Below are 26,064 nucleotides of genomic sequence, written 5' to 3'. Positions count from 1 at the left end.
GAGTGTAACCAGCCCCGCCGACGGGTACACAAGGTGAGCCCTCAGCAACCCCACGGTTATCGGAGTACCCCCTCCGTTAGTCGCCAGTAGATCGCAACGTGATTTTGCGAACCCCACTCCGCCACAATGGTGCGACGACGCACCAAAACTTGTGGCAGTGAGTGACATGGCATCGTGGACTAGACATTAAATTTTTTACGAGTGTCGAAACGTTCCCCGTTTAACAACTGCGTGAACGTAGACATGGAAACTTGTGCAAAGCGACTGGAGAGCGTGGACATGAGAGGTACCATAAAGACCCGTTTCGGCAACATTCCCGCGCACGACATCGCTTCGTTTCGACGGGCTGTGTTGCTGGACGACTCGTGCTTCATGCTGACAATGGACTTTTTGATGAATCAGAACGGCATCGGTGGAGTTAACCCATTATACTCGCGAATGGTCGACGAAGACATGAAACGAAACCTGATCGACTCCACGTCGCCGAGTCAGAGGGAAAACAGAATTGTGCTGTTGCCTGTGTACTTAGACAAACATTGGGGAGGCGTCGTTTTCAATTTTGATGACAACAAGCTAGTGTTCTATGATCCCATGCAAACCAAATCTATGAAGCCATTAGAGTGGTCGTGAACGAGTTCTTTGGCGAGTACGTATCGGGACTCGAAATACTACGCCAGCGTTCTCCAAAACAAGAAGATATGACCAAAGCTGCGGGCCACTTACGCTGCTGTTTTTTTATCGATGGTTCTTGGTATTCCCGTCCCAAATGTACAGCAGGAAACAATCGCTTATCTACGATTTCGCTTCATTTTCCTCACGACCAAGGGTGCATTTTGCAGCGATACTGATGCTGCCATTGACGTTGCTGAAGACTCGTCATAACTACATAATACACCTTCATTTTCTGCTTAATATGTTCACGGTATGCGTCATATACTGTTCGAAAAGAAGCGTCAACGTCCTTGTTGTCGTCGACGACAAGAAACTGCACATCGACCACTGCGACGGCCACGACTAAGTTATCATAACATTCGCTTAACATTCAAGTAACATCATAGCAATCTCTTCAAAAGGCTGCAAATGTAGACATTTGGGCAGAATATATGTCGTACTTAGCATGATAAAATTCGCACTTAGGATTGGTAATTTATTTCGTTGGTGGTACGTTGGTGCAGAAATTGGTCGATTTCACCTACTCGTAGGTGAAATCGTTGGTGACAACTGTCCTTCTTATGCAATCTCGTTGGTGACGCTAACACCAGTGACCCAGTCGGTAGCACATACTGACTTGAAGTTATTCATCAAAAGAGAGACGCATTTCACTGGTCACAATTTCGATTTCATCACAGTTATGATAGAGGTTTTCAGGCCCTCGTTTTTGTCTTGAATTTTTGTGTGGCTTGCCGAAAGACCATTTGTCATCCAATATCATTCGATCAACCTTGGCATCGAGTTACTGTATGCACATCCACGCAGGTAAATGTTACAGTATGCGTGCCATCGAGGGGTCTACTGAAACTTCATCACTGCCCCAGTACTCGTCATTTTCAAAATGATTAGCAGCCCTTCATGCGTAGAACATTCCCAGACATTATATAGTCCCGCTGGACTATATTGCGTTCGGGAATGTTGTGCAACTCCTCCGAAACGATTCACTTACTTAAAGTAGTAAGGCAACGTTCGAACTTTGATATAATATGGATACAGCTATTGACTCAATATATTTGAATCGAACACCCTGAAATGAGACCGCTCAAAAAGATCGTACTTGATGGAAACATATTTGGAGCAATTGTTCCCCTTGCCAATACAAAACGTAATAGAAGTTGATTGGCAGATGTTCGCAAGGTATCTCACTTCCACCAGCGTCTGAAACAAGCTCGTCTCTTCAACAACATCAAGAGAAGACACGACGAAGTGGACGTGCGAACCAAGGCCAATCCGTCTCCATAGGAGCTGAGAGAGATTGCAGAGATGACCAAGTCCAGGAACCCGAAACTGGCTAACCGGATGGTCATTCTCCGAGGCACCAGAAACGTACCAACAGTCGCTGCAAAGCCAACTTCTGGGACCGAGACGTGAACGCCGCCATCAACATGCTGGAGCTGTTGAAGAGCGAGGTGCAAGGGCATGGACGCATGGCGCCATTCAAAATCGTAGATATATCACTGATGTGAACGCTGTTTTACAGTGCATTCATTTTCCACGGGAACAGAAAGATATTTTATCATACCAGGAGCTAAGCACTTCAGGAAACAACACCGTTGTTCAAAATCACCGGCAAATTTCGATGCCTCGATGCCAGATTCGCTGAGCATTGCTCAATAAGCCATGCCGGAGTCGCATTGATTAGTTGCATACCGCAGGAACACGAAGATTTTGGTGTATTCAGCTTCGCGGCCAAGCCGTGGCCAAATGAAACGGTTAAGATAAACGTGATTTGATGGCATTTGCCGAGCATCACGGCTTTCTGCTGCAATCGATCACGGATCGATTACAATCTTGCCGTGATCCGTTGCTGGCGCCTTGAGGCCGTTGACACTGGGCCCAGGCAAACACTCCTGCGCTTGCAGCATGATAAGCTCAGAGAGAACAATCAATCACATATGCAGCGACTGTCGGAATACTACAGCAAGCACCACGACATCGTTCTGTGTAGACGTAGGAGTTGCCAAACGTCCCCATAACCACACCACCCAATTAATATTGCGGTGGTATAGCAAGCCACAGCGAAAACGCCAGTTGAGCGCCGTTTTCACCATTCGTGCGATCTACCCTCCATCCACATGTCACCAGCGACGCTCACCGAAATATGAACGCTGCGTGAGCTATTCTGGCCAAGGTCCCATGCCACAAATCCAGCTTGCTGCATATATCCTCTCAACAGCGCAAGCACGAATGGCCGCGGTAGCTCCACTCGACTCGCGATGCTGCACTGAGTTCGTAGTCTTCTAGCCGACGCTCAGCACTTCGCTGCACATTTCCAGCGATATCTGACGCTAAGCACATGTTTCTATGAAAGATGTAAATACAGAAAGACAAAGCTTATATGAGTAAATATCCTATTCTTTCCTCTCTGTTTATTTGTAACGACGAACTCCCATATTGCAAAATCAGCCGGATACCTTACAGAGAGTGCCACGTGGGGGAGAGCGACGGGGTATACAAATTTCCGATAGTACGGCCAACGTCGTGTCGAGGCAGAGGCGAACAGTGACAGCGTCGACCAAGACTCAGCAGTAGATCCGCCGCCCCGCCCTCAAGTCAAAAGAACTCCCACCACTTGCGCAGGATGGACAAGGCGCTGTTGACCCGCGCCACCAGTAAAGATGACACGCCGACACCCGGTTATCTCTATGGGGAGATCGCGCGTATGACGCAGCACAGTTATGACACCTGCACTAAGGTGCAGGATTTCCTCATCTCCCGCGTCAAGAACAAGCACCACACCATCAAATACAAGGCGCTGCAGGTCATCAAGCACGTGTGCCGCGAGGGTCGCGTCGACTTTAAGCGCGAAATGCAGAAGCACATCCCCACCATCAAGGAGTGTCTGCGTACGTACACTCTCGAATTTAGCTCTTATTTTCGGGTTATTTAGAACTAGTCTAATGCTGTACTGACTGCTATAGAGTTCCGCGGCGTACCTGACCCACTTAAGGGCGACGAGTACTACCGTCGTGTCCGGGAAGCGGCCAAGGAGGTGCTAGACGCTATCTATGACACGGACAATGCTCCTGGACTGGGTGGTATGGGCATGTCTGCCCGTATCCAGGGAGTGGGTGCAAACCCTAATGATAATGGAGGCGGTGGCTCTGGCTGGAGCTCCAAGATCTGGGGCGGCAAGAACTCGAACGATAGCTCACTGCCCCCTCCGCCGATGGCCGGCCCGCCTATGGGCGGATACAATGGAGCTGCCCCTCCTGGAGCTCCGTACGGGTACCCTACAGACCCTAATCAGGGCAGTTATGGTGGACCACAGCCTTACGGTGGCCCTCAGCCTTACGGCCAACAGCAACCTGACTACTCTCAGCAAGGATCGTACGGGGGCCCTGGTGCGCAGTATGGGGGAGCGCCACCGAACCAGTATGGTGGTGCTCCACCTCCGTTTAACGACCAGAAGTTCTCTGGCATTGGTAACCCCATGTACCAGGACCCACGCGCAGATGAGAAGGGATTCTTTAAGGGACTGAAGGAAAAGGTGGCGTCCAAGTACAATAAGTCGGATAAACCCACGTTCGGCGGCGGCCCGCCTGGATCATCTAACCCGCCTGAAGGATGGAGCTTTGCTACGAACCGTGGACCTACCAGTGGGAACTACGGCCCGACTCCTGCCCCGTATAACCCTGAGGAACCATACCGCCCGACTGGATACACAGGAGGAGGTTACCGACCTGGAGCCTACGGACAAGATCCGCGGGAATCTGCCAGCTCGCAGCTCCGTGAGAAGTCTTATGGTACGTCGCTCTGGTACGAAGAGTACTTTTGAACCACTAATATCTTATCTGTACGCTTGATATCTAGATGGCGACCGCAAGAAGGGTCGTGTCGGTGGCGCATGGAGTGATGCTGATGTGCCATCGATTGGAAACACGGGTGGAATGCCGCAGAACAGCGGCCACGAGAACCGGACTCAGAGCTTCAATGGCAGCACACGCGATTCTCGCTCGTATTCGCGAAATTCAGACTACGACTACGACGACAACAAGCGACGCGAGCCTTCTCAGGCTCCGAGACCTTTCCCTCAGGCTCCTGTACTCACAGGTCAAACGTCAGGTGCACAGTCGGATGGATCGTACGAGCGTAACCTGGTTACAGCTCTGTGTGCTCCAGGTGGCATGCGTGCTATTCCTCCGAAGGACAAGATGGACGCGTTCTTGAAGAGCGCAATTACTCTGGACGCCGAGATCGTTGGCCCGATTCTGGAGGATTGCTTGTCAGATGACCAGTGGACGGTTGTATCGAAGGCGCTGGCGACAATCGACGCTTTGCTCAAGACAGACGGATGCGAGGAGTTTGAAGAGTACTTCAGTGAAAACTCGAGCGAGATCGAGTCGTGTACCAAGTCTGACAAGGCTGCAGTGCGTGACCGTGCTGTCAAGGTCCTGAACCATTTGGGCATTTCTGCTGGCCTTGGAGCTTCTACGTCCAGCCGCGAGTCGTCCAAGAAAAACAAACCATCTAGTCACAGGAAGCAGCCAGCTGCAGAGGCGGATCTCTTGGGAGGTTTTGATGACACCCCTTCCACTGGTGACAATGACTCGCTCTTTTCCGGACTACAGACAAACGCTCCGCAGCAGTCAGCACAGGAAACCGCTCAGCCTACTCCTTCGACGAACGATGTCACTGATATGTTTGGCGGACTGCAGCTTCAGAGTAGCACAGCGAGCGCGGCATCAAACCCCGAGCCGTCCCAACCAGCCGCACCTGCTGTCCCTGCCGCCCCGGCAGTGCCCGCTCCTGCACCGTCAGCGAACAAAACGATGGTACTGGACCCGCTTCTTGAACCCGTTCCAGCGGCACCTGCGATGAACCCCCAGGGCTTTGGTGGCCCCATGAACATGAACATGAACATGATGAACTTCAGCACACCGCAGCAAATGGCGCAGATGCAGCAGATGCAACAGATGCAGTACATGCAACAAATGCAACAGATGCAGTACATGCAGCAAATGCAAATGCAGCAGATGCAAGGCATGGGCGGCAACCCAGGCTCTCAGGTGATCGGAGCTGCGATGACTCCCACGGGTTACATTGCCAAGACGATTCAGGAACCGACTGATGGTCTTGCGTCCGACTCGGGCTTTGGATTCATGAAGAAGAAAGACGACTCGTTCAACTTTGTCAAGGACGCCATGAAGAACAGTTAGGCGGTGACGCGTGTATAGTACACCCTGAACTTGCTTCGACGGTAGTAGGAGGAGCGGGGATCGACGTCGTATCTACAGGGAAGAGGAAATCAAGACTCCAAGTGCAACACCTGGCTGCTTGGACGTTGTGAACGTGTCAAGTACCGGACCGTCAATGTAGATGAATCAAAGCCGAAGGGAGAAAGAATACAGAGTGTTTGAGCTGTGCTGACGTTGCCGTTCTCACCTGTCAGCTCTCGTGTTAGGCGCGGAGTTAGTTTGTTGTCCCAAAGCGATGCTCGTGGTACTGCCATAGTCTGTGTAAGACAGCATCAACTGTTTGTTCCATCCAGATCGCCACTCTAGTGTCCTTGTCCTTACAGTAATGACTCAGTGCTTCAACCAGCTACACGTAGCACAAAACTCAGACGCCACCTCACTCTAAGCGCTAAAATGACACTTCGTTACCTGGTTGAATACCTTGGACGGCTCTCCGTTCTCCTCAAAGCTTAAGCCCTCGATCACTACGCCATAAGTATCAGCGTCACATCCTTCCCACCCTGCATCATTCTATTCTTCTGTATGCTTGTTACCTTGAACGAGGCAATCCATATCTTCCTCTTGTGCCTTGATCATCTTCACTAGCACCGCCACCAATGACCTCACAAGGTTATTCACTGCTACGTGCTCTCGAAGCTCAGCTATCCCTATCGCCCACTCCTGCAAACGCTGCCCCGCTAGCAACTGCCGTAAATTTGACACATGGGTCGATACCACGTCGGAGAATTCCGAGTCAACATCTTGACTCTCTTCTTCGTCACTTGAAGCAAAGCTCGGCTCATAAGAAGGAGAGGGCGAGAGCGACTCGTAGTCAGACTGAACAGGACGAGAACTGCCACCTCGCTTCATAAAATACGTCGCCAAGGCAAAGCGCATGATGCTACTGGTCATCTCCATGGCCTGTGAGCGCGGAATTCAAGAGTGAATGTCACTTCAACTTGCTTGGTAGCTATTGATACAGTTTCTGATCAATTCTCCGGCGATATTAATATTCATGTTCGCGACGAAGCATCGACGCAATCTCACTAGACGAACACTGTAGCGTTGACGATGAAATGGTTTTTGATAGTAAATACTGTCTATAGTCAATTGATTTTACACGACTTGGGCTGGCTGGCTTGATGCAGCTGAAGCTGTGTTCGATTGGCCTTTAGGTACAATAAGCACATCAGACGGACGTTTGCGATGCCGCAACGCCAGTCCGCTGATCTCGAACTGATCCAGCAGTTCGGAGCTGTTCAAATATTTGTTGCCGATGTTGAGTAAGTCACACTTGAGCAACCTGTGTGAAAACGCTTCGTCGTCCAGGAGTATGCGAGCCAAATGGTGTGGTTTGAAGTTCCTTTCAATGTCGGCTTCACGACTCTTCCCTCCAAAGAAAAGCAACACAGCCATGACTACTAGCGTCGCACATCCCACTAACGTGAGCATGGCCGAAAGCTGAGGTACTGCCAACGTTAAATCCACGTACTCGACATTAGCATCAAACGCCAGCGTCGTCTGACTTAACTTCTGCTTCACCACACCATGTTGGAATAACCAAAACAAAGCAGACTGATACGCTGGCTGTAGAGATCGCTCGGAATACAAATGCGAACTCTGTACACGGTCCATGAATACTCCACGTTCGCGTTCACATCGAGAGCCATCGACTGGAGTCCAACCGGTAGTGTCTTCAAAATTTTTAGGGAATACAAAATCGCTCTTGAGGATATCGCTCATGTCCACCTCCTGCACGTTTGAAGTCACGAGAGGTGTCCATAATAATAAAGAAGGGGAGTACGCAGTCAAGTTGCTGACAGGCACATGGTCACTTCCAACGATGACTTCTCTTGAGTCGTCGGAGAGAGGGAACGCGACGCCATTGCAGTCGCTCGCCTCACACGACGCATCATACTTGGAAGCCAGGTCTGTAGTTTCCCACGACAACCGACCGGCTGTGACTTGGTAGATTTTTCTCGCATTCGTTAGCATTACAACCAGCGCATCACTGCTAGTGTCGTTCACAAGCGAGGAGCTGATAGCATCGCCAATGATCCGCTTGGCAAAACTGAGAACCAGCATAGAAGTGTTAGAACGGTGAGCACATGCGCTACCGTCGACTTTCATTGTAGCTTCAAAGTCTTCTAATCCATCTGCATCCAGGCAAAGTGGTAAAGCGCGGACTTGGCTGCCTTCGTCGACTGGAGCGGAGGTCAATGCTGCTCCAACGGGGCTAACTACGCAGCCATACCGTCCGCACTCTTCCTTCGCATTGATCTCAAATAAACCATCAAGCGCCTGAGATCCATACACCACAGACTGAGTTGTGTCGTTAAGGACCTTCACTTCTCGACGCAAATATCCTTGATCCATGGGGATCTCCAACGTTACGCCCTCGAATATCAACTCGCCACTGTCTGTTGTCCATGGGAACTTGACAAATTCCAAACTGCTCTCAGATATACTGAAGTTCCTCAGATGCGAACGTGTATTCACAGCAAGATTCAAAGTGGCGTTTGTAGCTTTGACGAGTGCTTGGGTCGTACTTGAATCGCCAGATGACGCAGAGCCAAAGTCGTCAGGTAGATTTAGCAGTTCAAACGCACTAGCATTGGCTTGAACGTCTTGGTCACGGTAAAAATCATCAGTTGCGCGCATGGCGTACTTCACGAGGTTCCGAGCAGCAGTCAATTGCATCGGCATCGTCGCTTTTTCGGTCGAGTTTACACCATTATTCAGTGATACAGTTAACGTATTGGTATCTGTGTTTTCTGGCGCATACGGGAGCATTTCGCTAAGCCATTGACGGGATGGAAAACCATAGTTCAGCTGTGCTGGAAGTCTCCTTGGCGACAGTCGATTGCACTGTCCTGCTGCATTTTCGGCCGTCGCATCGGCCATTTGCATGGCACTTCGAAGAATCGTATCAGCACTTGATGCTCGATCCGATGTGATGATCGGAGTGCCCTCATACTCTGCCAAGTCGCTATCTCCAATTACTGCATCCACTCGCGCTGTTTTCTCACTCACGTAGACCGCCATAAACCCATTGAGTAAGAAGTAAAGCACCACGTTACCCAATAATGCCAAACCAAATCGAGACCATCTCGAACTCGTCTCCTGCATCGCCACTTGGGTCAAAAAGCATAGTAGAATTGCAGGAACTACCGCTGACACTAGCGCTATCAAAGGTTTAACCACTAGCGAAGTGATTAATCCAACGAAGAAATTATAAGCGTCGATATCCTCCGTCCCACTGCTCGAAACTGGATACGACTTGAGTACGATGCCTTCCTGTAAGAAATACATTATCACCACGATCACCGCGACGCCTAGAACTGTTGTCAATAGTATCCGATGTCGCTGTAGTCGTACTAGCAGCGGCACTGCATTGGGTGTTAGCTGTCGCTGGTACAAGAAATCCTTGGCCGCTGACGTTGCGGAGGAGGATTCGACGTCGAACATCCTACTGCCATTGCTGCGACTGCCTTGACTGTAGCTGGAGCTGTTGGAATGCGACAGCGAGATCTGCGAGACCGCTAGTGGGGAATCCATGGGGCCCCTGAGTCTCGCAGTGGAGACCGAGGTAAGGCGCTAAGTCGGTAGTGACGGGCGCCAACTGGGAGATCCTCTGCCTCCCCAATGGAGGTCCCAGCTGAAGGACAGACTGGCGTGTGCAATGCGGTCCTGACTTTTAGAATAGAGCTTGTGCAGATGGTCGATAAGAGCACAAATGGTGAGATGCAGACAGCGCAGGTCAAGTTGGAAAGTGCTCGTCTTATTTGCCATCAGGCTCAATAAAAAAAAGGTTCTAATTTTATTGTCGCGCAATCTGATTGGCTCATGATACTATTTTAGAAGCTTTTTGAAAACGGTTAGAAAAATAGCCGGATCGATTGAGTAAGGACATTTAGTTCAGCTCGCCACGCTTGCAACCTCTTCTGGTTGCCTGTCTTGATTCCATGGGCTTCAATGGCTCCAAGAGCAGGAAGTTGTTGTGGCCTATCGCGAATTCTTAAGAGACACATCGGAGCCGACTAGATTCTGGGTGAAGGCTGCGAACTTTAGCTGCCTTCAACTCAAGTCAACACTGATATGGCGAATGTTCCTCCTCCTCAGTGTACCACTTTCGCATAGCAAAATGCTCGTGTATCTACGCGCCCATCGCGATCTGAACTTCGGTGTGTGGGATTTATATGAAGAGTACTAGAAGTAGTATAGGATAATAGATCTCTCGAGTTGAAGTCAACAACGAAATATCTGAAAAGGATCATACGGTAGATGGATATCCATGTGATACAAAAGCTCAGCTGCACCAAGTTGGTAAACAACCATCGAGTCGATACTCTATGTTAGTTTCTTTAAAAAAAAACAATTCGAGTCGGTAATACATAAGTTTTATTCGAGAGCAAGTGGTCAGCACTTAGCGTTAGAAACTGCATACGGGTCAGTCTTATCAAACGAGGCCCCCTTCGTCCGTATCGTGCCGACGTTGCTTATTGCTGTCCATGCGTTCGTAGTTACTGCCTTGAGCACTATTCTGTACGATCAAACAATAAGGAAAAGTTCAGCCATCGAAATATATGTATTACTACAATCGTTGCAACGTGGTGCCGCGACTAGCAGTACGTCAAGAAGAAGGAAAAAAAAAGTAGCTTATCTATACCGGTGAGAAGACTTGCTTGTCATGAGACCGGAACGAGTCCTTCTGCACGTACACAAAACCAGTCACGTCAGAGGACGACTAAATGGCAAACATGTCTCTATCTGAGGCACTTACCTCGACAGGCGGAGGTGACGCGAGCTGGTTCTCCGAATTCGGGTCGCTGGTCAGTCCTTGGTAGTCCGGCTCCAGTGGGCCACGCTCCAGCATCGCTGGTTGCATGTACATGTCCTCAAGTACGCGTTCCAGGTCGTCCATTTGACGCGACCGACGCGAATCAACCATCACAGCTTGGTCTAACGGCAAGTTCAACGCGATCTTCGGGTAACGCGACGACACGAACAGGTGGAAGGCTAGAGTCAAGAAGGGCAAAACGATCGAGAAGGTCGCTGGAAGTGCCACTTGCTTGGTGGCCAGTACCGACGCCATAATGATCTGAGAGAACATGAGCGCACCGATGATGAAACGATACAGCGATGGGAAGAACGTGCCCGACGTCTGCGTCGACGGATCATGCACGCACATGACAGCCCAGCGGTACACGAAGTCCGATAGTACCAGATACACCAGAGCAAAGTAGTTGAGGATGGGTGCAATGGCACAGAACACCAGTACCAGCATCAACACCAAATAGTACTCAGAAACTTGGTCGGATGCACTGAAATCTCCGGGATTCGCCAACGAGTTGAGGCCAAACCAAGCACTCGAGCGTTCACGAGGAGTCAGTTTGGGTGCAAAGACTTGGTAGATAGCAGCCTTGACGATCGGTGTCACACGTAGCAGAACTAAAGTCAGATTGAGTCCCGTCTTGACCAGTAGATAAGTGATGAAGAAGGAGGATTGGACAGCCACGGAGTCACTAATAAGAGTGAGAATAGCACTCGCATCCGTCAGATTCGTGTCACTGGATCCGATAACAGCGTCGATAACTGTACCACCGATAATCGGCAGCAAGAACGTCACGTAGATCTGGTAGATCACCAGCTTGTTGAGCAGCGAGGCATCCACTTGGGACGCAAAAGAATGACCTTCACGCTTGGAAAGAATACCGAAGATAATCGGAGCTAGAGCTGTCATAACGGACAGCATGAGCGGCGACAGTTGCTCCAATACCGACTTGATCCACGGATAATTGTCGATTGCAGTCTCCAGCCATGGCCACTCTTTCTCTAGCGTCGAAACCTTAGCAAAAGACACCACAATACCCGTAGGCACCGTCCATAGCAAGATGATCGCTGTACTTAGAGCCATGGAGATCATGAACCACGTGTCTTTAGTGTTCTTGGACAGTCCAATATTCGGCCATACTACATCATCAGCGTGCGCTGCAGGCTCCACGTGCATCTGAGTCGGATCAGCACTTTGCAGGATCTGAGTACAGGACTGAGCAGCTTTCAGGCTTCGGAAGGTCACGAATCCTGCAGGACGCATGATACCCAACGCCTTCTTATCCTGTCGCTTCAGACTCTTGATATATCTCGATTCCACGACATCTCCGTCCAATTCTTCTTCCTTGTAGGCGAAGTTGATACTTCTAGCAGATTCAAAATTCTGGTTAAATCCTAAATTTTCGTCATCGTTGCTAGATTCAACCAACTGACGCGCCACTGCTGTTTGATTGCGTAGAATAGAGCGAACTTCCTTCTCCACCGCCTTGTTGAGGTCTTTAAGCTGGTCTTGATACAGCTCCACGGCGTCCACTTTCTCGCCTCCTAGCAGCTTGTTACTCGTCATCACACGCTCTCCAGTCTTGGCACTTTGAGCGAGCACATGCTCCAGTTTGTTGCGCACTTTGACTCGCTCAGCCACGAGTTTCTCGAGATCGCGACATTCCAGTGCAACGTACACGTGAAGTACTGATTTAGGGAAGAGCAGTTCCAGATAATTGCGCAGTGTTTGTTGCGTGCAGAGATTCGGAGGTAACCCGTTAAGAACCACCGTGTATTGCTGCGAATGCTTCCTGGACATGAACTCGTGACGACGACGAATATATTCCTCGTATTCTTTCCAAAGCAGGAAACACGTGGTGAGCGAGACCAAGTACATGGTGATCACTGTGAACCAGAAGCGCCACATCTCGTCCGTGTCTAAATGCGACAGTGTCATGCGGTACAGCGCGTCCAGCGAGTCTCGCTTGGCGTAGTAGTAGATGGGGAAGTTGGCGACAGAGCACAGAATGCCCACGGCTGTCACCTTCTCACAGAGGCGAAGGAATCGCAAGAAAAAGAGTGTGTCCATGCCACATTGATCCAGAATGTCGTCGTCTCGAGTGAAGAAGAGCAACTTAAGCCAGCCAAACACTTTGGCATCGTGACAATTTGTCACCGTCCGGTTGGTCGTCTCCGGTTTGCCTTCGCGGCAATAATAGGCACGTTGCAGCTTGACACGACCCAATTCGAAGGCCAGCCAGCCGATGGCGCCGATCACGAAATACACGCGCATTCCGTCCAAAATGGTCGAGGACGGCGTCAAGTCTTCGGTGGCCGCCGACTCGGTCACGCTCGCGGCTGCACTCGCCGCGTCCGCCATGGTTTCAGGTCTTTAGTTACGGGCAAGATAGAGACCTGGTATTCTCCGGCGGAATATTGGGAAGTGGCTGCTGAGGTGGGTTACCGCAGGACAGGCGTTTTGGTGGCTTTGGGGTTGGCATAGAAAACCGTTGGCTGACTGGAATGACACACGCAGAAAAGGCGCGAGCATACAAAAAGCAAGTGAAATATTCATCTGAATTCCGAGGAAAGAGCCAGCAAATGGGTTTTGCCCCAAAAGTGTGAGTAGTGCTGGATGGCGCGCAAGTTACACATACTGGTAGTGTTTCGCTGTGGCTATTGAGGCGACTTGTGTGAAGACAAGAAGGCGTAGGTATCTTTGAGCTCACTTAGACGCGGATGTAGCCATGTCAACTTGAATCAGAAGATCATGTTTACAGTCGAGTGTCTAAGATCGCGCACGATCTCGTGCACACGAGCGAAAATTGGAATTGGATTTTAGATCCTCTGCTGTAGATTCCAGGCACACCTGCCCAGGTGACCTGGAAGGCGATGATGGCAAGTGTAGCACTGTCGCGGCTGGACTGGCACCCACCACTGCGCAGGGACTGTCTTGAGAGATTAGCTACTGCATCAGATTGGGCTTCTCTGAATCAGCCTCATATCGATAGACTCGAATCATGTAGTCAGGGAACGCGAACAATTGTTTGTTACATGTAGCAGACAATGTAACAGTTATCGCCAGAAAGAGAACGACAGCGGCTGATTCGTGACAGTGTTGCTGCCAACTTGGCAGTGTATTTGCTGTGAGGACAGGTCTGAAGTGCATTTGTGCTTCCATTGGACGTACAAATGCACTTCAAGCACCTACTTAGACTACGAGACTCAGGGAGATGTTGTGTTTCTGTTGTACTTAGCTTCGCTCAATGGACACTCTGAGCTGTGGTACGGAACGGAGGTGCACAGATACCTACCTACCTACACGTACAGATTTAAATCAGTGGTTTAAAATCGCCAAGGTTGCATGTTCGACCACCGCGACGACATTGAAGACGGCTACAGGTTGTGCAATGGCTACATGCACAGCAATACCATCTTACGTCATACAGTAACCTCCGCCTCTTCATAATCAGATCTTCCGATCTCTTCTTCGCCATGGACGACCTCAAGGTGACGCTGCTCTCTTCTCCAGCCCCCGACGCCTCCACTCTCTCCGAAGAACCGTCTCCTCCTCGTCGATCCCCTCGCATCCGCGACTTTAAACTGCGCGGACGTCACTCTCTCCCCAATTGGATGTATCCTCCAGAAGGCGAGACTCGTCGACTCATGGTGCCCCCACACTCAATCCAAGCCACTCGCGACTTCCTGGAGGTCCCCAAGGAACATCTAAGCGAGTGGCCGTCCACTGCCATCTGTGGCAATGATATCCTAGCCAGTGTGCTCTATTCATCGGGAATTGTGGCGGCTAAAGCCGGCAAACTGACACCTCTGGCTCAGACCTTCGTGGCTTTCGTGCTCTATCTCTTCCGCTCTATCTACGAGGAAGCCGTGACTGCCATCCCCTTAAACGGAGGCTCTTATAATGTCCTACTCAACACAACGTCCAAGAGAACAGCAGCAGTGGCTGCAACACTCGGCATCATCTCGTACTTAGCCACGGGTGTGGTCTCCGGCACCTCTGCATTGCGATATCTCGATACTCAAGTGGACGTGAGCGTCGTGCCCGGTACCGTCGCGCTGCTCTTTGTGTTCGCCATGCTGTCGATCATTGGAATCGCCGAGAGCGCAACCGTAGCCTTGATAATATTCATCGCCCATGTCACCACATTGACGCTTTTGAGCGGATTTTCACTCTACTACGCAGTGCAGAATCCGGATATTTTTTGGCAGAATATGAAGACGGATTTCCCGGATGTCAATGTGGCTGGCGATGTGATCAAGGGGAATCTACTAACGGGGATTTTCTACGGATATTCGTCCGCTATGTTGGGGATCACCGGGTTTGAAACCTCAGCCCAATTTGTCGAGGAACAAGCACCTGGTGTTTTCAGAAAAACTCTGAGGAATATGTGGATATTCGCTACATTTTACAATTTGTTACTGTCCTTCTTGTCACTCGCAGTACTGCCGTTAGAAGGACCTGGAGGGATCTACAGTGACAAGGATGTGGTGCTAGCAATGATGGGTCGTGTGGCTGCTGGCAAGTGGTTGGAGAGTTGGGTATCCGTTGACGCCTTTGTGGTGCTGGCTGGAGGAGTTCTGACGTCGTACGTGGGTATCACTGGTCTTGTACGTCGCTTGGCGTTCGATCGCGTGCTTCCGGCGTTTCTAACACGCACCAACAAGTGGAGAGGCACGAATCATTATATTATCCTGCTCTTCTTCGCGCTACAAGCCAGTCTAGTTATCTTACTACATGCAGATGCGACGGTACTCGCTGGCGTGTTCACGTTTGCGTTCCTCGGTGTCATGGCTCTGTTCGCTTTTGGTTGTATGCTGCTAAAGTTGAAGCGTGAAGATATCCCACGGGACGTGCATGCTCCGTGGTGGAGCTGCATCTTTGGACTGGTGATGGTGCTACTTGGTCTACTGGGGAATCTTCTGGGGGATCCAGCGATCTTTACGTATTTTGCTCTGTATTTCGTGGTGTTTGCCTCGACGATGTTCATCATGCTGGAACGGGTCTTCATTCTGCGTATTTTGCTGTACATTATGCAGCAACTCTTCCCGTCTAGTAGTGCTCGTGATGGTGCAGTCGAAGATATTGAAACAGCGAAGTCTCAAGGCAAAGTGAAGCCTGGATCTCGGACTGGAGCTAAAGGTGGTCGTACGATTACTGCGGTGCTGCAAGAAATCCACCTCCCTCCGATTGTATTCTTCCTCAAGACCCCAGATCTGCCGTTGCTTAACAAAGCAATTCTCTACGTGCGTAAGAACGAGCAGACGCATAATTTGTACGTCGTACACGTGAGTGAAGACACTAACTTAGACGAAGAGGACAGTGCCGAAGTGACTGAAGCGGATGTGCAACGACGCCAACTTGAACGAGAGAATGTGGAGGATATGCGAGAGATGACGCGCGTGTTCGACCTCACGTATCCGAAAATTAAGATCGACTTTGTTCACATTTGCGGCTCGAGTTTCGATACTGCGCTTGTCCACTGGCTGGCAGAAGAACTGCAGGTTAAACCCAACATGATGTTCATTCGACAGCCTGGCACCAAGCACATTCATCAGGTTGCTGCACTAGGTGTCAGAGTCATCACTGGCTAGAAAAGTGAAGCTCCTTCTCAGACTGAGGCAGAAATGAGGTTCCTGGAGTGAGCTTTATCGTGTGCGTGGCAGTCGCGAGGAGCCTAACAAAGCTGACAACGGTAGAGTACGTTGTACACTGTTGGGCATCAGCATGATGAACTCCCGATCTAGAATTTGTGTCCATCGTCGCCCCGATGCTGCTGAGTTTCGCTACACGTGCACGTAAACTTCTTGGGTTACACCAGATGACCCACCTCTGCCTCTTGGCCTTCAATTTCCGGACCCGCACGCGGCTCTCGTCAAAGCTCGCTGGAATTAGCCTTCAATTTCAAGGAACAGCGCTGCTTACAAATATATTTTGTCCAGTCGTAAGCCCTTCAAGTGAATAGCTGTTCAGTGAGTTAATTAACTCGCAATTTCATTTAGACTACCATTTCGTGACGTGGACTTCGTGTGCTTTAAGATCGAAGGGAAATTACGATATTGCTGCCAAATGATGGCAATCATCCTCACCTGAAACTATCTTGTGTCCGCATTCTTTTTTGTTGTTGTCTCCCTACTTGATATCGTGCACCCTTGAAAGACAAAACGAGATCTCGTGACTGCATGACCATAGGATTGATGCATCACGAAATTTGTTTTCAAAAATGCATTTGACCTGCCTTCAATACAATTTACTCAAACCATCTTTCGCAAAATCCAACATGTTCATCCACAAATACTCTACTATACACATTACTTCTCCTCCACTGGAGCCTTCTGCTTTCTCATGCTGATACGCTCCATGCACGTAAATCTTACCAAGCCGCCTCCTGATTCCTTCCCGTCTTGATCATTTAGGAAACGTGAGATTCTCTGAGCCAGTAGCTGTGACGGGTACTCAATGAGGCGGTAGCTCGCCGTCGCAAGCAGCAAAATCAGACCAAATCGAGCGAAGAGCCGATTGAAATACTTCTTTTGGTGGCTCACGGGAGGGTAGTCAACGACGAAAGAATGTAGCAAGTAAACTGAGAAACTGATCTTTCCCCAGTATCGCAATACACTCCACTCAAACATAGTAGAGATACAAGATGGACGAAGCATCTCGATCACGAAAACTATTGTCATCTGTACACTCACAAAGCCAAAACCCTTAGAAGCTGGTACAGGGTCTTCATGGATCCAGTCGAAAAATAATCCTTGGAAGGACACGCTTAACATCAGCGCAATGGATATTCCTTCAACTATTCGGAGGAGAAGAGTGTGCCACCATCGGAAGTTAAACCCCGTCTTTTTGATCCACAAATCCGACTTCACGAACACTACAGCTCCCAACGAACCCGCCAAAAATGTGTGAAGATGAGGAGCGAGAGGCATGTGACTAGTTCGATACGTATAGCACCCTTCGTGTATGATCCACGCTGATAAAGGAACAGCTCCAAGCCACCAGTAACGACGCATAGCCAGCGCAACCATGACAAAAGCTGGAATCACGAAATAGTAACCAATCTCCAGTGGCAACGTCCAAAAGACGTGAGGACGGTAATCAGTGTAGAGCATCAGCACTTTGGTCAACTCATAGTCTTCGGGTTTCTTCAATCGAAAATACCGGTGCTGGTTCTCGAACGACATACAAGAAAGAACGACTGCCGTCACCGCGAACAACGGATACACGCGAAAGAATCGTTTCTGGAAATAATCCAACAGGGCGATCGTCCATGAGCAAGCTCCCGCTTGTTGTGAAAATAATTTCATGCTCTTCTTCATGAAAAGCCAGGTCAGTAAGAAGGATGACAGCACAAAAAATGCATCCACGGCCACTGAGCCAAGATGAAGCCCATTCGTTGGATACTCGTGTGAGTGCTGCATGACAACCAGAATGGCTGCGAGGCCGCGAATACCATCGAGAAATAGGACTTTGGTCGGTGGGGAATTGGTTGGTACTGGTTTCGCTTCAGGAGCTTTTTCGACCGACGATTTAGTGCTGGCGTGCGCATGTCCTACGAATGGTCCTCCGAATCGGCACTGGAAGTAGATGTCTCTGTATTGGAAATCTCAATCACACTGAGGTGACTGTCAGGGTCTCTATGTGGCAAGTCCTGCCCATTCACTGTAGTGTGTCCAGCGCCTCCTAACATCCCTGCTCAGCTTCAGTTCGCTCGTCGGCGCCTGTGTCGAACTGGGCGAAATGGGAATGGGAATTGAGATCGCCGTTCCCATCATGAAAACCATGATTACTGCGATAATACAAGCAAACGAAGCCTTGCGAGACTGCGCAGTAGACCACATACTTTAATGGGGGATATTCCACTGTGTGATGAAGGTTTTTACAGCTGGATAACCGTGAACTCGACGCCATGGATTTGCCTTCCTTGCTGCAGGCTGCGGCCCGCAGATGTGATTGATCAAAGCGTTGTGGAGCCAGCAAAGTCACGCCAGGATGAACCTTGAGCTGGGCAAATTCTGGATCGATAACTTATTCACGACAAGGTACGGAACTCGATTTTGTTTTAATAATACCCCGATTAAGCAAGAAGAGGCCAATGCTCACTCGATGCTATTGTATCTGAGCTTGCCTTTGATAGGTAATCAACCCTCTGTGTTAGATAGACCCTTTTGCTGAATTTAATCTGGTGTTATTAAACAAGGTATTATTAGTACGTCCCGCATGCTATCCCCGTCACCTAGTGTTGTGTCACGCAATCTGCGTGATGGCAGAGGCTCACGATCCCTGGGCTTGGGCAACGCTCCTCCTGAAGCAAGAACTTCGATTCGAAGCCTTCGTTCTCGCCATTTCGGCCCGTTACATGCATTGATCCTTGTTCTCAAACTCCGTGCCCGTTTACTCACTCCAATCACTGCTACTTCGCACATTTACCGAGCTACTAGTATCACATAGGCCACATGGATGAAAAATGGATCATTGTGATAGTAAACCCTGCGTACACGTATCAACATTTTGGTTCTGGAGATTATCCAGGATGTGTGGTGGATGGGTAAAAAAAAAAGAACGCGAGCCTGCCGCGGAATTGAGTGACATTGTCAATGGCTAAAAAGACTGGGATGCCTCTAATGACTGTGCTGTTAGTATTATAACACGGTAATGTAGCTTAAAGGAAAGCGTGCTATAATAACGGATTCCTATGATGCCCACCAGGTCTGCACATATTGCGAATGAAGGGCGTTTGGTCATTTTTGATTAAAGGTCAGCAATCGTGAACTCATCAATCGCATTGAGACATATTGTTTTGATATGTTTCGAGAACCTCTGGTACACCACCACCGCCCGCTACCCTATCTAGTTTCTCGACTAGCACGATACTAACTTGTGCACAATAGATGTTTTTTGTTGTCAGTGCAGACATCCCGAGTTGATTCCGTGCCATTCCAAATAAATATGCAGAACGGAACCACTTTTACCGAGCACTACACTGTGCAGAACGGAGCAACGATACTAATAGGGTATTTTATTTGAGTGGGGTGTTTTACTGTTACGGGTGTTCTTAACTGCAATGGACGGTTAAATTTTCAACAAAGGTTCAGATTCATGTATGCCAAAGACAAGACCACACTACCGCTCATGATAGTATCCCTCTGTTGTACTGGAAAAAAAAATACGGCGCCGTTCAGCACTGAAATAAGTTATTTGTCTATTTCGATGTGCACCACACAGATTCTTAATTTCGTGCCCAAGCTACATTCGGATCAGTCCCGATCCATTCCGATCCATTCCGAAAAAAAATGGAGTATGCCAAGAGTATTCGAAGTGCCTTGCGCCCCCGGACACTGTTCGCCTCAGTGTGTCCCGAGCTGATAACCGTGAGTCTCCTCTACAAGTCCCATGGCGTCTCCTTCCTGCAGGTGGACGCTCTCGCAGTCCTGACCTGCGCTATGCTGACACAGTTACTTGGCAACCTCAGCGCTGTCTACAGCAATTTTCAACGCACACTGCAACCCAAAGAGCCAGGCGCCAAAGACGACAAGATCATCCTCAAGTAAGCTTTTGATCGCCTGGTTGTTTTTATTCTTAAACTTACTTACATTATTTCTTATTTACTGTAGCTTACTGTCGCTGACACAAGTCCGCCGCTGGTCGTTTTTGTTTTACGGCCTTCAGTTGGCACTACTGGGGCTGACTCACATCCTTTGTGACAAGAGTATTGAAATTACCGGAGTTATGGCAGTACTCGCCACTGTAGCGTTGCTTTACTGCCGACGTGGTGAAGATCCTTTGCCAATAGTGGGTCTGAGGGAAGCTGTGATAGCATGGGCAGTTGGGCCAGTGGCGATGATCGGTACAGCTTTATACCTCGTTGGGGAGGTGCCTTGGGCCGTCGTGCTCTACGCGTACATCGTGATGCTCTTCGCGTGGGCTTTTCTGGTTCTGGAGAGCGCTCGAGACGCCCCATTTGCTCGTCGTATGGGGCGATCGGACACGTCGTTGGCGTTGAGGTTGGGCTTCCAGTGGAGCTTCCAGGGATTCTTGCTGATAATGGTGTCGTTTTACGGCGTTGTACTGGTGACGGGGATCGTGATGGGGCATCTGGGGAACTTTTTACTTGTTGCGACGATCGTCAAGCTCAAGGATATCAGCGAGGACTTCAGACTCGAGAGACTCAATCACCTACCCGACCAATTCGCCAGACTCGCTGTCTTTTTGGGTGTAGGATTCACCTTGTCAATTCTTGCAGGGTTGTCGTAAGCGTAGTTTTGTACATCCACGAAAACTTTCAACAATTTTAACGCCGAATCTCAGCCCACATTTTACTAAATACCAAGAACTGGGTATGGGATTCACGTGGAACCAGTAGAAGCTGGATTGGTATCGGACTCCGCAGGGTTAGATCGTCTACGTTTGTGTCGCATCCAAGACGCATTGGAAGAACTATCTGGAAGCGGATATTCTCTTGTCCAACTTGACTATGAAAAAGGCTCATGCAGAGTACAAATTGTATCAAGGAAGCTCGCCCGTCCGATCAGGATGCTGAACCTTCCGATGCTCCACGAACTGAAATCCGGACTGATTCTCTCAACTATCTACGAGATCTTGTCCAAAACCTTCAACATCAGTCGAAAAAAAAAGAGAGATCTCAGCGCTTTTTAATCTGAAACTTACATCCTTGCAAGCATGTCGATCACTAAAATCAATGCTGCGCTTGCTTCACTGGATTGGAAGCAAGTATCACGAACTCGTCGAGGTCAGATCATCCTCCTATGCGGCGCAACTGAAGCTCAATGGAAAACTTATGTAAAGTGTGATTCTCGAGAATTTAAAGCGACTCAGGACATTCGATCGAGCCAAATGGAATGGATTGACGGCTACATTTACATCGTTGAGCTTCCGTCTCCAGCGCAGGACATTTACAGCTTCATGTTTGGCAAGTATTTGCTGTCTCATCCCGTAGTAGGCTCATATCTCCACACGCATGGGCGAGCTTTCGTTCCGAACCAACAAATTTATGAACCTGACGAAAGTTTCGGGCCTACAGAGGAAACGGGAGTTGCTCTACCGTCGGATTTTCTTCAGTGGTGGCATTGGAGCACTCTGAAGGTCGAAATTGGGATTTTGCGGCATTGGGGTCACTCACCAGGTCAACTTGACTGGAAGGCACAACGTTGGGCTTCATTTCCAGGTGTACGATACGTTCTGTGCGTGACGCTACGCCGTGACATGACAAGCGCCCAGTACAAGCTCTACACGATCGAGGATCAAGGGCTTCACCTTCCAGAGCAGAAGCCGATATCCGTGGTTTTCCCACAAACATATATGAAGTTTGATTCGAGGCGGCTGCTTGGTTTGCAGCTCTCTGACGAGCTGCCCTATGGTTTCCCTGACCCGCTTGCCGTCAATCTGTACGCTGTGTTAGATGATGCTCGGCGCTGAGTTTTGTAGGCAACAGAAATGACTAAGCTACATTTTGAATTCTCATGTTAGAATGGCTGTGCAAGTGTACAATGCTCTATCCAGCAGGTGAGCCACCAGCAGGAGACCCATTGAATGGCGAAGTATCAGCTCCTGCGTGTGTTCTCTTTCGCAATAAACGGAAGAAAGCTCGTGCCACTGTAAACGGCACGCGAGCCACTGGTGACGCTGCTGGTGATGCCGTTGGTGGCGAAGGAAGTGCGTTGTTTGTCTCATTCGCACTGCTTCCACTAGTTTTCCGCAGTGAAAACCCGTGGAAAGCACCAGTGAAACTTGAGTTCTTGGAAGAAGACGTAGGTGGTTGAGGCACTTTGTCTTCATCTTGCACAGACGCAGCTACTTCACTAATACGGTTGATGAGCCACGAGTGCCACATGAGGAACGGGACTTCTTTCGCGATAATTTCACGATACCACATGTCGATCGTGAGACGACTCGATGAGCTGAAACAGCGGTCGTGTAAATTGTTTTCGTTGATGATACTCAACGCCGTTAAGTGGAAATAATGGTGGAGTTTCTTGTGCGTTTCCATCTCCGAATCAGATACTGTAACCTGCGTGCCGTCTTCAGCCACGGTTGTCGTCGGGAAGGGTGAGTACGGCACAGCATTCGCCAAGAGGAACGATCGTCTTCGTTTGATCCTCAATGGTGACGGCATAGCAGGGTTTTCTGCATCACTTTCAGCAGTCTTGGTGTCAGGCTTTGGCATGTCGGACATAATAACCGTATTGAGATCCTTTTCTTCAATAATTTCGTCATCCGAATCGCTTTCTTCGTCGTCGTTGTCAACAATAGCTTGTGAGAAGTAGGAAACGTGCTCCAGTAGCTCGAGTTCGCGCTGAATCCGTTTACATCGCGACTCGGACGACAGTAGCTTCTCGCTCAGTTCATTGCTGCGCACCTGCACATCGTCCCTGGCCTCTTCTGCAAGACGAAGTCGTTTCTTTAACGCTTTCATTTCCTCCTCGTATTTTTGGGCAGCTTTACGCAGCTGACCTTTCTCGTTCTTCAGTTCATTCATTGCACGTTGCGCCGCAGCACGCTCCGCCTCCATCTTTTTCCTGTATGAGACTTCACTTTGGGCTGCCAACGCTTCATACTCCAGTGCTTCCTGTTGCTGCTGTTCCGCCACCTCTTTCCACTGTCTTAACGACGTCAGTTCCGCTTCGTTTGAGCGCTCGACAGCTTGAAGTTCCTGTAATTCTGTCTGCAATTGCGCTATCGTGTCCAAATGATGCGAATATCTCCTCTCACTCCCTGTTGTGGTAGCAGCCCCTCTAACTAGGTCACGACACTCGCAGCGGTCAACAAACTGCTCGAATTCCTCCGCCAGATCCGTTTTCTCTTCCTCTACACGCGCGAATTTGCGCTTCCACTGCGCTGCATCCTGCTGTGCGTGTTCCGTTCGGCGCTGCCACATATCCCTCTCCACCGACAGCTCCTCGGTCTCAGTCTCCAACTGAATCTTCAAAGTCGCCACCTCCATCTGCATCTCCTCATTGGCCTCTAGTAAACCCAGTCCATATTCTGCCGCTTGTCGAAGTTCCTGTAGAATAAAAGCATATTAAGCTGGGAAGCGCAAAAAAATCCTTCTCGTCAGTACAGCAACGTACTTGCTCGCGACGGTCCAGTAGCAGCTTGAGTTTATCTATTTGACTCTTGTCATCCACGGAAATCAATCCGTCCTCACTAAATAAGAAGTAAATCCATAACGATTAATACACAGAAGAATGTGTAAGTGAACCAAACTGATAACGGTCAATGGGACGGCGAGGAAACTGGTGCAGCGCGCACCCGACGTAGAGTTCCTCATGTGTTTCTTCAGGGTTAGACGAGTGGCACTTCTTCTGGTTGGGGTGATCGTCCATGTCCAGCGCGGCGTCGGTGGAGAGACGCATCGTGCTGCACAACCAGGTGGGGTGTATTGCCAAGTGCGGCAGAAACTGATACCCGTACGAACTTTTCGCGTCGGGAGGATCCCAAACTACATCTTGCCTCACCTTAAGTACGAATTGGGTAGGTCCCATTCGTCGAATTGGGTCCAATGTAAGGAGTACCGGAATTCTCTATTGAGGACTGATAGGCAAGAAGCAGTGCCAGTTCACAACGAAAGAGCACAACAACTGTTTGGTCATGCTAGCAAATGTTGCCCAACTTGTATTGAACATGTGTTTTAAGAACAATTCATTGGGGGTCACGGGTGCTCGGCCAACTTGAGTCAACTTGACCAAATAATGTCTTGATTGCCTATACCGTTGCGAAGCCATAATTTTTTTTTTTTTGGTCGCATTGTATTGTGTTATTTCTCATGAATGGGATACACAGGAAAGATCAATGTACTGAAACCAGCAATTCGGACACTTTTCACATTTAGAAAAACTCGATGAAAAGAGTCTGAAGGGTAAATGACTATTGTAATGGTGTTGATGATGCTCACGTTACTAAAGAGTATTGAAAATGAACACCTCCTGAGAAGATGCATTGATAACTTCAACTCCATCAAACTGAACGAAGGCGACCATGTATTCGGTTGTTTGAATTGTTGACTGAAACAATCAAATTGAGCTTATGACATCAGCTCATTTTTTTTTCGTGATTCCTCGAAATACGACAAAAATTCATCGATGCAGCACAAACACAAGAACAGAATCACCGTGGCGACATCAATAACGACATGTTGAAGTTTGTATCAAACCGTCCGAAGAACATACAAAATGTTATACATGCTCCCCAACGCCACTCATTTTTCGATGTCGACGTCGCCTGCGTCATTATTCTTCTCCCTAAATCTCTAAATCCACCACCAAAATCTCTAAATATACAAAACATAAACCCCTAACCTTAAATTTTTAAATTTCAACCAATCACATCACCGACACAATCACTCTTGCAGCCAAAATACAAACCCCAACTGAGTGAGTCGAGTGCGCGCGCAGGGTCCACCACCATGGTACGTCTGCTCTTCCTTCCTATCCAGGACCCTCTACGTCTAAATAAACGCTATAGCTACGTACTAGACCGACTCATCCTGATGATGTATCTATTTTTCCTGTCTACAGTCCGCACAGGGATCCTCCAACGCGGTTGTGGAGACAATTGAGCTGTCTAGCTCTAGCTCAGAGAGTGAGGTGACTGTGGGAGACACAACTGTAAAACCGAGGCCCAAGCTACGCACCAGACGCAACAAGGTGACCAAGGCGAGTGATGATCGCACCCCAGATTCGCCTGACGTCGCACGTCCAGCTAAGAGACGACGCGAGACGAGCAAGCAGATCCAGGTATTTTTCTTTTACATAGTGGGATTATTCTTTATTTTTTTAGCATTTTCTTATATAATTTATCGAACTTGTTGATGTAAACATTTATTTAATGCAGTACTTTCAAGATCAAGAAGAAGAAGAAGAAGAAGCTGATGAAGACGCTACTGAAGATTATGTGGATCAAGTGGAGACTCCGTCGGAGGATGAAAAATTGCCTGAAGTGGATCCGAATCGACGACGCAGTGGACGCAAACGCAAAGCGGTGCAGTCTGTGATCGACCTGTCGGACGATGACTTTATCATGAGCAGTGACCAGGAAGAGGAGAAGCCTAAACCAAAAGCGAAATCCAAAAAGAAGGGGGCCAAAAGCAAGGCGAAAGGAAAGAGGAAACGCTCTTCATCAGACTCTAGTGGAGCGGGATCCGGGAATGATAGCGAGGTGGAGATTGTCGAGAGATTGACACCGGAGGTGGATGGATTTATCATTGACAAGGTGTTGGCTCGTGAAGTGCACACGCAGAAGGAGTGGAAGAAAATCTGTTGGAACAAGAATACCCGCTTTCTGACCCACTGCTCCATTTTCCTGCCCCCTGAGGAGGAGGAG

At 49.1% G+C, this 26,064-nt stretch overlaps 13 protein-coding genes across 16 annotated transcripts; 7 read left to right on the top strand and 6 right to left on the bottom strand.

Annotated features, from left to right (window-relative positions):
- Window positions 1-243: 243 nt before the first annotated feature.
- On the top strand, window positions 244-630 carry PPTG_12612 (hypothetical protein; the record flags this gene model as incomplete). The annotated part of the gene is made up of 1 exon (XM_008909740.1): window positions 244-630. One exon carries the CDS (start codon window positions 244-246, stop codon window positions 628-630), a length of 387 nt encoding a protein of 128 aa, XP_008907988.1.
- Window positions 631-1,837: 1,207 nt separating this feature from the next.
- Window positions 1,838-2,366, top strand: PPTG_23306 (hypothetical protein; the record flags this gene model as incomplete). The annotated part of the gene is made up of 2 exons (XM_008909739.1): window positions 1,838-1,848; window positions 2,048-2,366. The coding sequence occupies 2 exons, from the start codon at window positions 1,838-1,840 to the stop codon at window positions 2,175-2,177; spliced, it is 141 nt and encodes a 46-aa protein (XP_008907987.1). The 3' UTR covers window positions 2,178-2,366.
- A 117-nt stretch (window positions 2,367-2,483) lies between these two features.
- On the bottom strand, window positions 2,484-2,576 carry PPTG_23305 (hypothetical protein; the record flags this gene model as incomplete). The annotated part of the gene is made up of 1 exon (XM_008909738.1): window positions 2,484-2,576. The coding sequence occupies one exon, from the start codon at window positions 2,574-2,576 to the stop codon at window positions 2,484-2,486; it is 93 nt and encodes a 30-aa protein (XP_008907986.1).
- Window positions 2,577-3,116: 540 nt separating this feature from the next.
- PPTG_12611 (hypothetical protein) lies at window positions 3,117-6,321 on the top strand. Its single transcript, XM_008909737.1, has 3 exons — window positions 3,117-3,557; window positions 3,633-4,457; window positions 4,525-6,321. The coding sequence occupies exons 1-3, from the start codon at window positions 3,293-3,295 to the stop codon at window positions 5,868-5,870; spliced, it is 2,436 nt and encodes an 811-aa protein (XP_008907985.1). The 5' UTR covers window positions 3,117-3,292; the 3' UTR covers window positions 5,871-6,321.
- On the bottom strand, window positions 6,124-6,806 carry PPTG_12610 (hypothetical protein; the record flags this gene model as incomplete). The annotated part of the gene is made up of 3 exons (XM_008909736.1): window positions 6,124-6,255; window positions 6,318-6,373; window positions 6,443-6,806. The coding sequence occupies 3 exons, from the start codon at window positions 6,804-6,806 to the stop codon at window positions 6,124-6,126; spliced, it is 552 nt and encodes a 183-aa protein (XP_008907984.1).
- A 29-nt stretch (window positions 6,807-6,835) lies between these two features.
- On the bottom strand, window positions 6,836-9,647 carry PPTG_12609 (hypothetical protein). Its single transcript, XM_008909735.1, has one exon. It carries the CDS (start codon window positions 9,444-9,446, stop codon window positions 7,005-7,007), a length of 2,442 nt encoding a protein of 813 aa, XP_008907983.1. The 5' UTR covers window positions 9,447-9,647; the 3' UTR covers window positions 6,836-7,004.
- Window positions 9,648-10,266: 619 nt separating this feature from the next.
- PPTG_12608 lies at window positions 10,267-13,253 on the bottom strand. Of its 2 annotated transcripts, XM_008909733.1 has the most exons (3): window positions 10,672-13,253; window positions 10,558-10,599; window positions 10,267-10,431 (listed from the first exon to the last, which is right to left on the bottom strand). In XM_008909733.1, exons 1-3 carry the CDS (start codon window positions 13,081-13,083, stop codon window positions 10,348-10,350), a joined length of 2,538 nt encoding a protein of 845 aa, XP_008907981.1. In that variant the 5' UTR covers window positions 13,084-13,253; the 3' UTR covers window positions 10,267-10,347. The 2 variants fall into 2 exon arrangements, with proteins under 2 accessions (XP_008907981.1, XP_008907982.1); XM_008909734.1 differs by having other exon boundaries at window positions 10,267-10,599.
- An 809-nt stretch (window positions 13,254-14,062) lies between these two features.
- PPTG_12607 (hypothetical protein) lies at window positions 14,063-16,812 on the top strand. The gene has a single exon (XM_008909732.1). The coding sequence runs from the start codon at window positions 14,199-14,201 to the stop codon at window positions 16,314-16,316; it is 2,118 nt and encodes a 705-aa protein (XP_008907980.1). The 5' UTR covers window positions 14,063-14,198; the 3' UTR covers window positions 16,317-16,812.
- A 221-nt stretch (window positions 16,813-17,033) lies between these two features.
- On the bottom strand, window positions 17,034-18,146 carry PPTG_12606 (hypothetical protein; the record flags this gene model as incomplete). Its single annotated transcript, XM_008909731.1, has 1 exon — window positions 17,034-18,146. One exon carries the CDS (start codon window positions 18,144-18,146, stop codon window positions 17,034-17,036), a length of 1,113 nt encoding a protein of 370 aa, XP_008907979.1.
- Window positions 18,147-20,018: 1,872 nt separating this feature from the next.
- On the top strand, window positions 20,019-20,979 carry PPTG_12605 (hypothetical protein; the record flags this gene model as incomplete). Its single annotated transcript, XM_008909730.1, has 2 exons — window positions 20,019-20,272; window positions 20,340-20,979. The coding sequence occupies 2 exons, from the start codon at window positions 20,019-20,021 to the stop codon at window positions 20,977-20,979; spliced, it is 894 nt and encodes a 297-aa protein (XP_008907978.1).
- Window positions 20,980-21,405: 426 nt separating this feature from the next.
- PPTG_12604 (hypothetical protein) lies at window positions 21,406-22,161 on the top strand (the record flags this gene model as incomplete). The annotated part of the gene is made up of 1 exon (XM_008909729.1): window positions 21,406-22,161. One exon carries the CDS (start codon window positions 21,406-21,408, stop codon window positions 22,159-22,161), a length of 756 nt encoding a protein of 251 aa, XP_008907977.1.
- On the bottom strand, window positions 22,061-24,171 carry PPTG_12603 (hypothetical protein). Of its 3 annotated transcripts, XM_008909726.1 has the most exons (3): window positions 23,995-24,171; window positions 23,814-23,889; window positions 22,061-23,746 (listed from the first exon to the last, which is right to left on the bottom strand). In XM_008909726.1, the coding sequence occupies exons 1-3, from the start codon at window positions 24,096-24,098 to the stop codon at window positions 22,238-22,240; spliced, it is 1,689 nt and encodes a 562-aa protein (XP_008907974.1). In that variant the 5' UTR covers window positions 24,099-24,171; the 3' UTR covers window positions 22,061-22,237. The 3 variants fall into 3 exon arrangements, with proteins under 3 accessions (XP_008907974.1, XP_008907975.1, XP_008907976.1); XM_008909727.1 differs by having other exon boundaries at window positions 23,814-24,171; XM_008909728.1 differs by having other exon boundaries at window positions 22,061-23,889.
- Window positions 24,172-25,076: 905 nt separating this feature from the next.
- On the top strand, window positions 25,077-25,572 carry PPTG_12602 (hypothetical protein). Its single transcript, XM_008909725.1, has 2 exons — window positions 25,077-25,150; window positions 25,260-25,572. The coding sequence occupies exons 1-2, from the start codon at window positions 25,148-25,150 to the stop codon at window positions 25,551-25,553; spliced, it is 297 nt and encodes a 98-aa protein (XP_008907973.1). The 5' UTR covers window positions 25,077-25,147; the 3' UTR covers window positions 25,554-25,572.
- The last annotated feature ends 492 nt before the right edge of the window (window positions 25,573-26,064 follow it).

Source organism: Phytophthora parasitica (assembly GCF_000247585.1).
Source record: "Phytophthora parasitica INRA-310 unplaced genomic scaffold supercont2.35, whole genome shotgun sequence".
Classification (NCBI taxonomy): domain Eukaryota; phylum Oomycota; class Peronosporomycetes; order Peronosporales; family Peronosporaceae; genus Phytophthora; species Phytophthora nicotianae.
The sequence above is the reverse complement of the archived record's forward strand: the minus strand, read 5'-3'. Positions and strand labels throughout refer to the sequence as shown.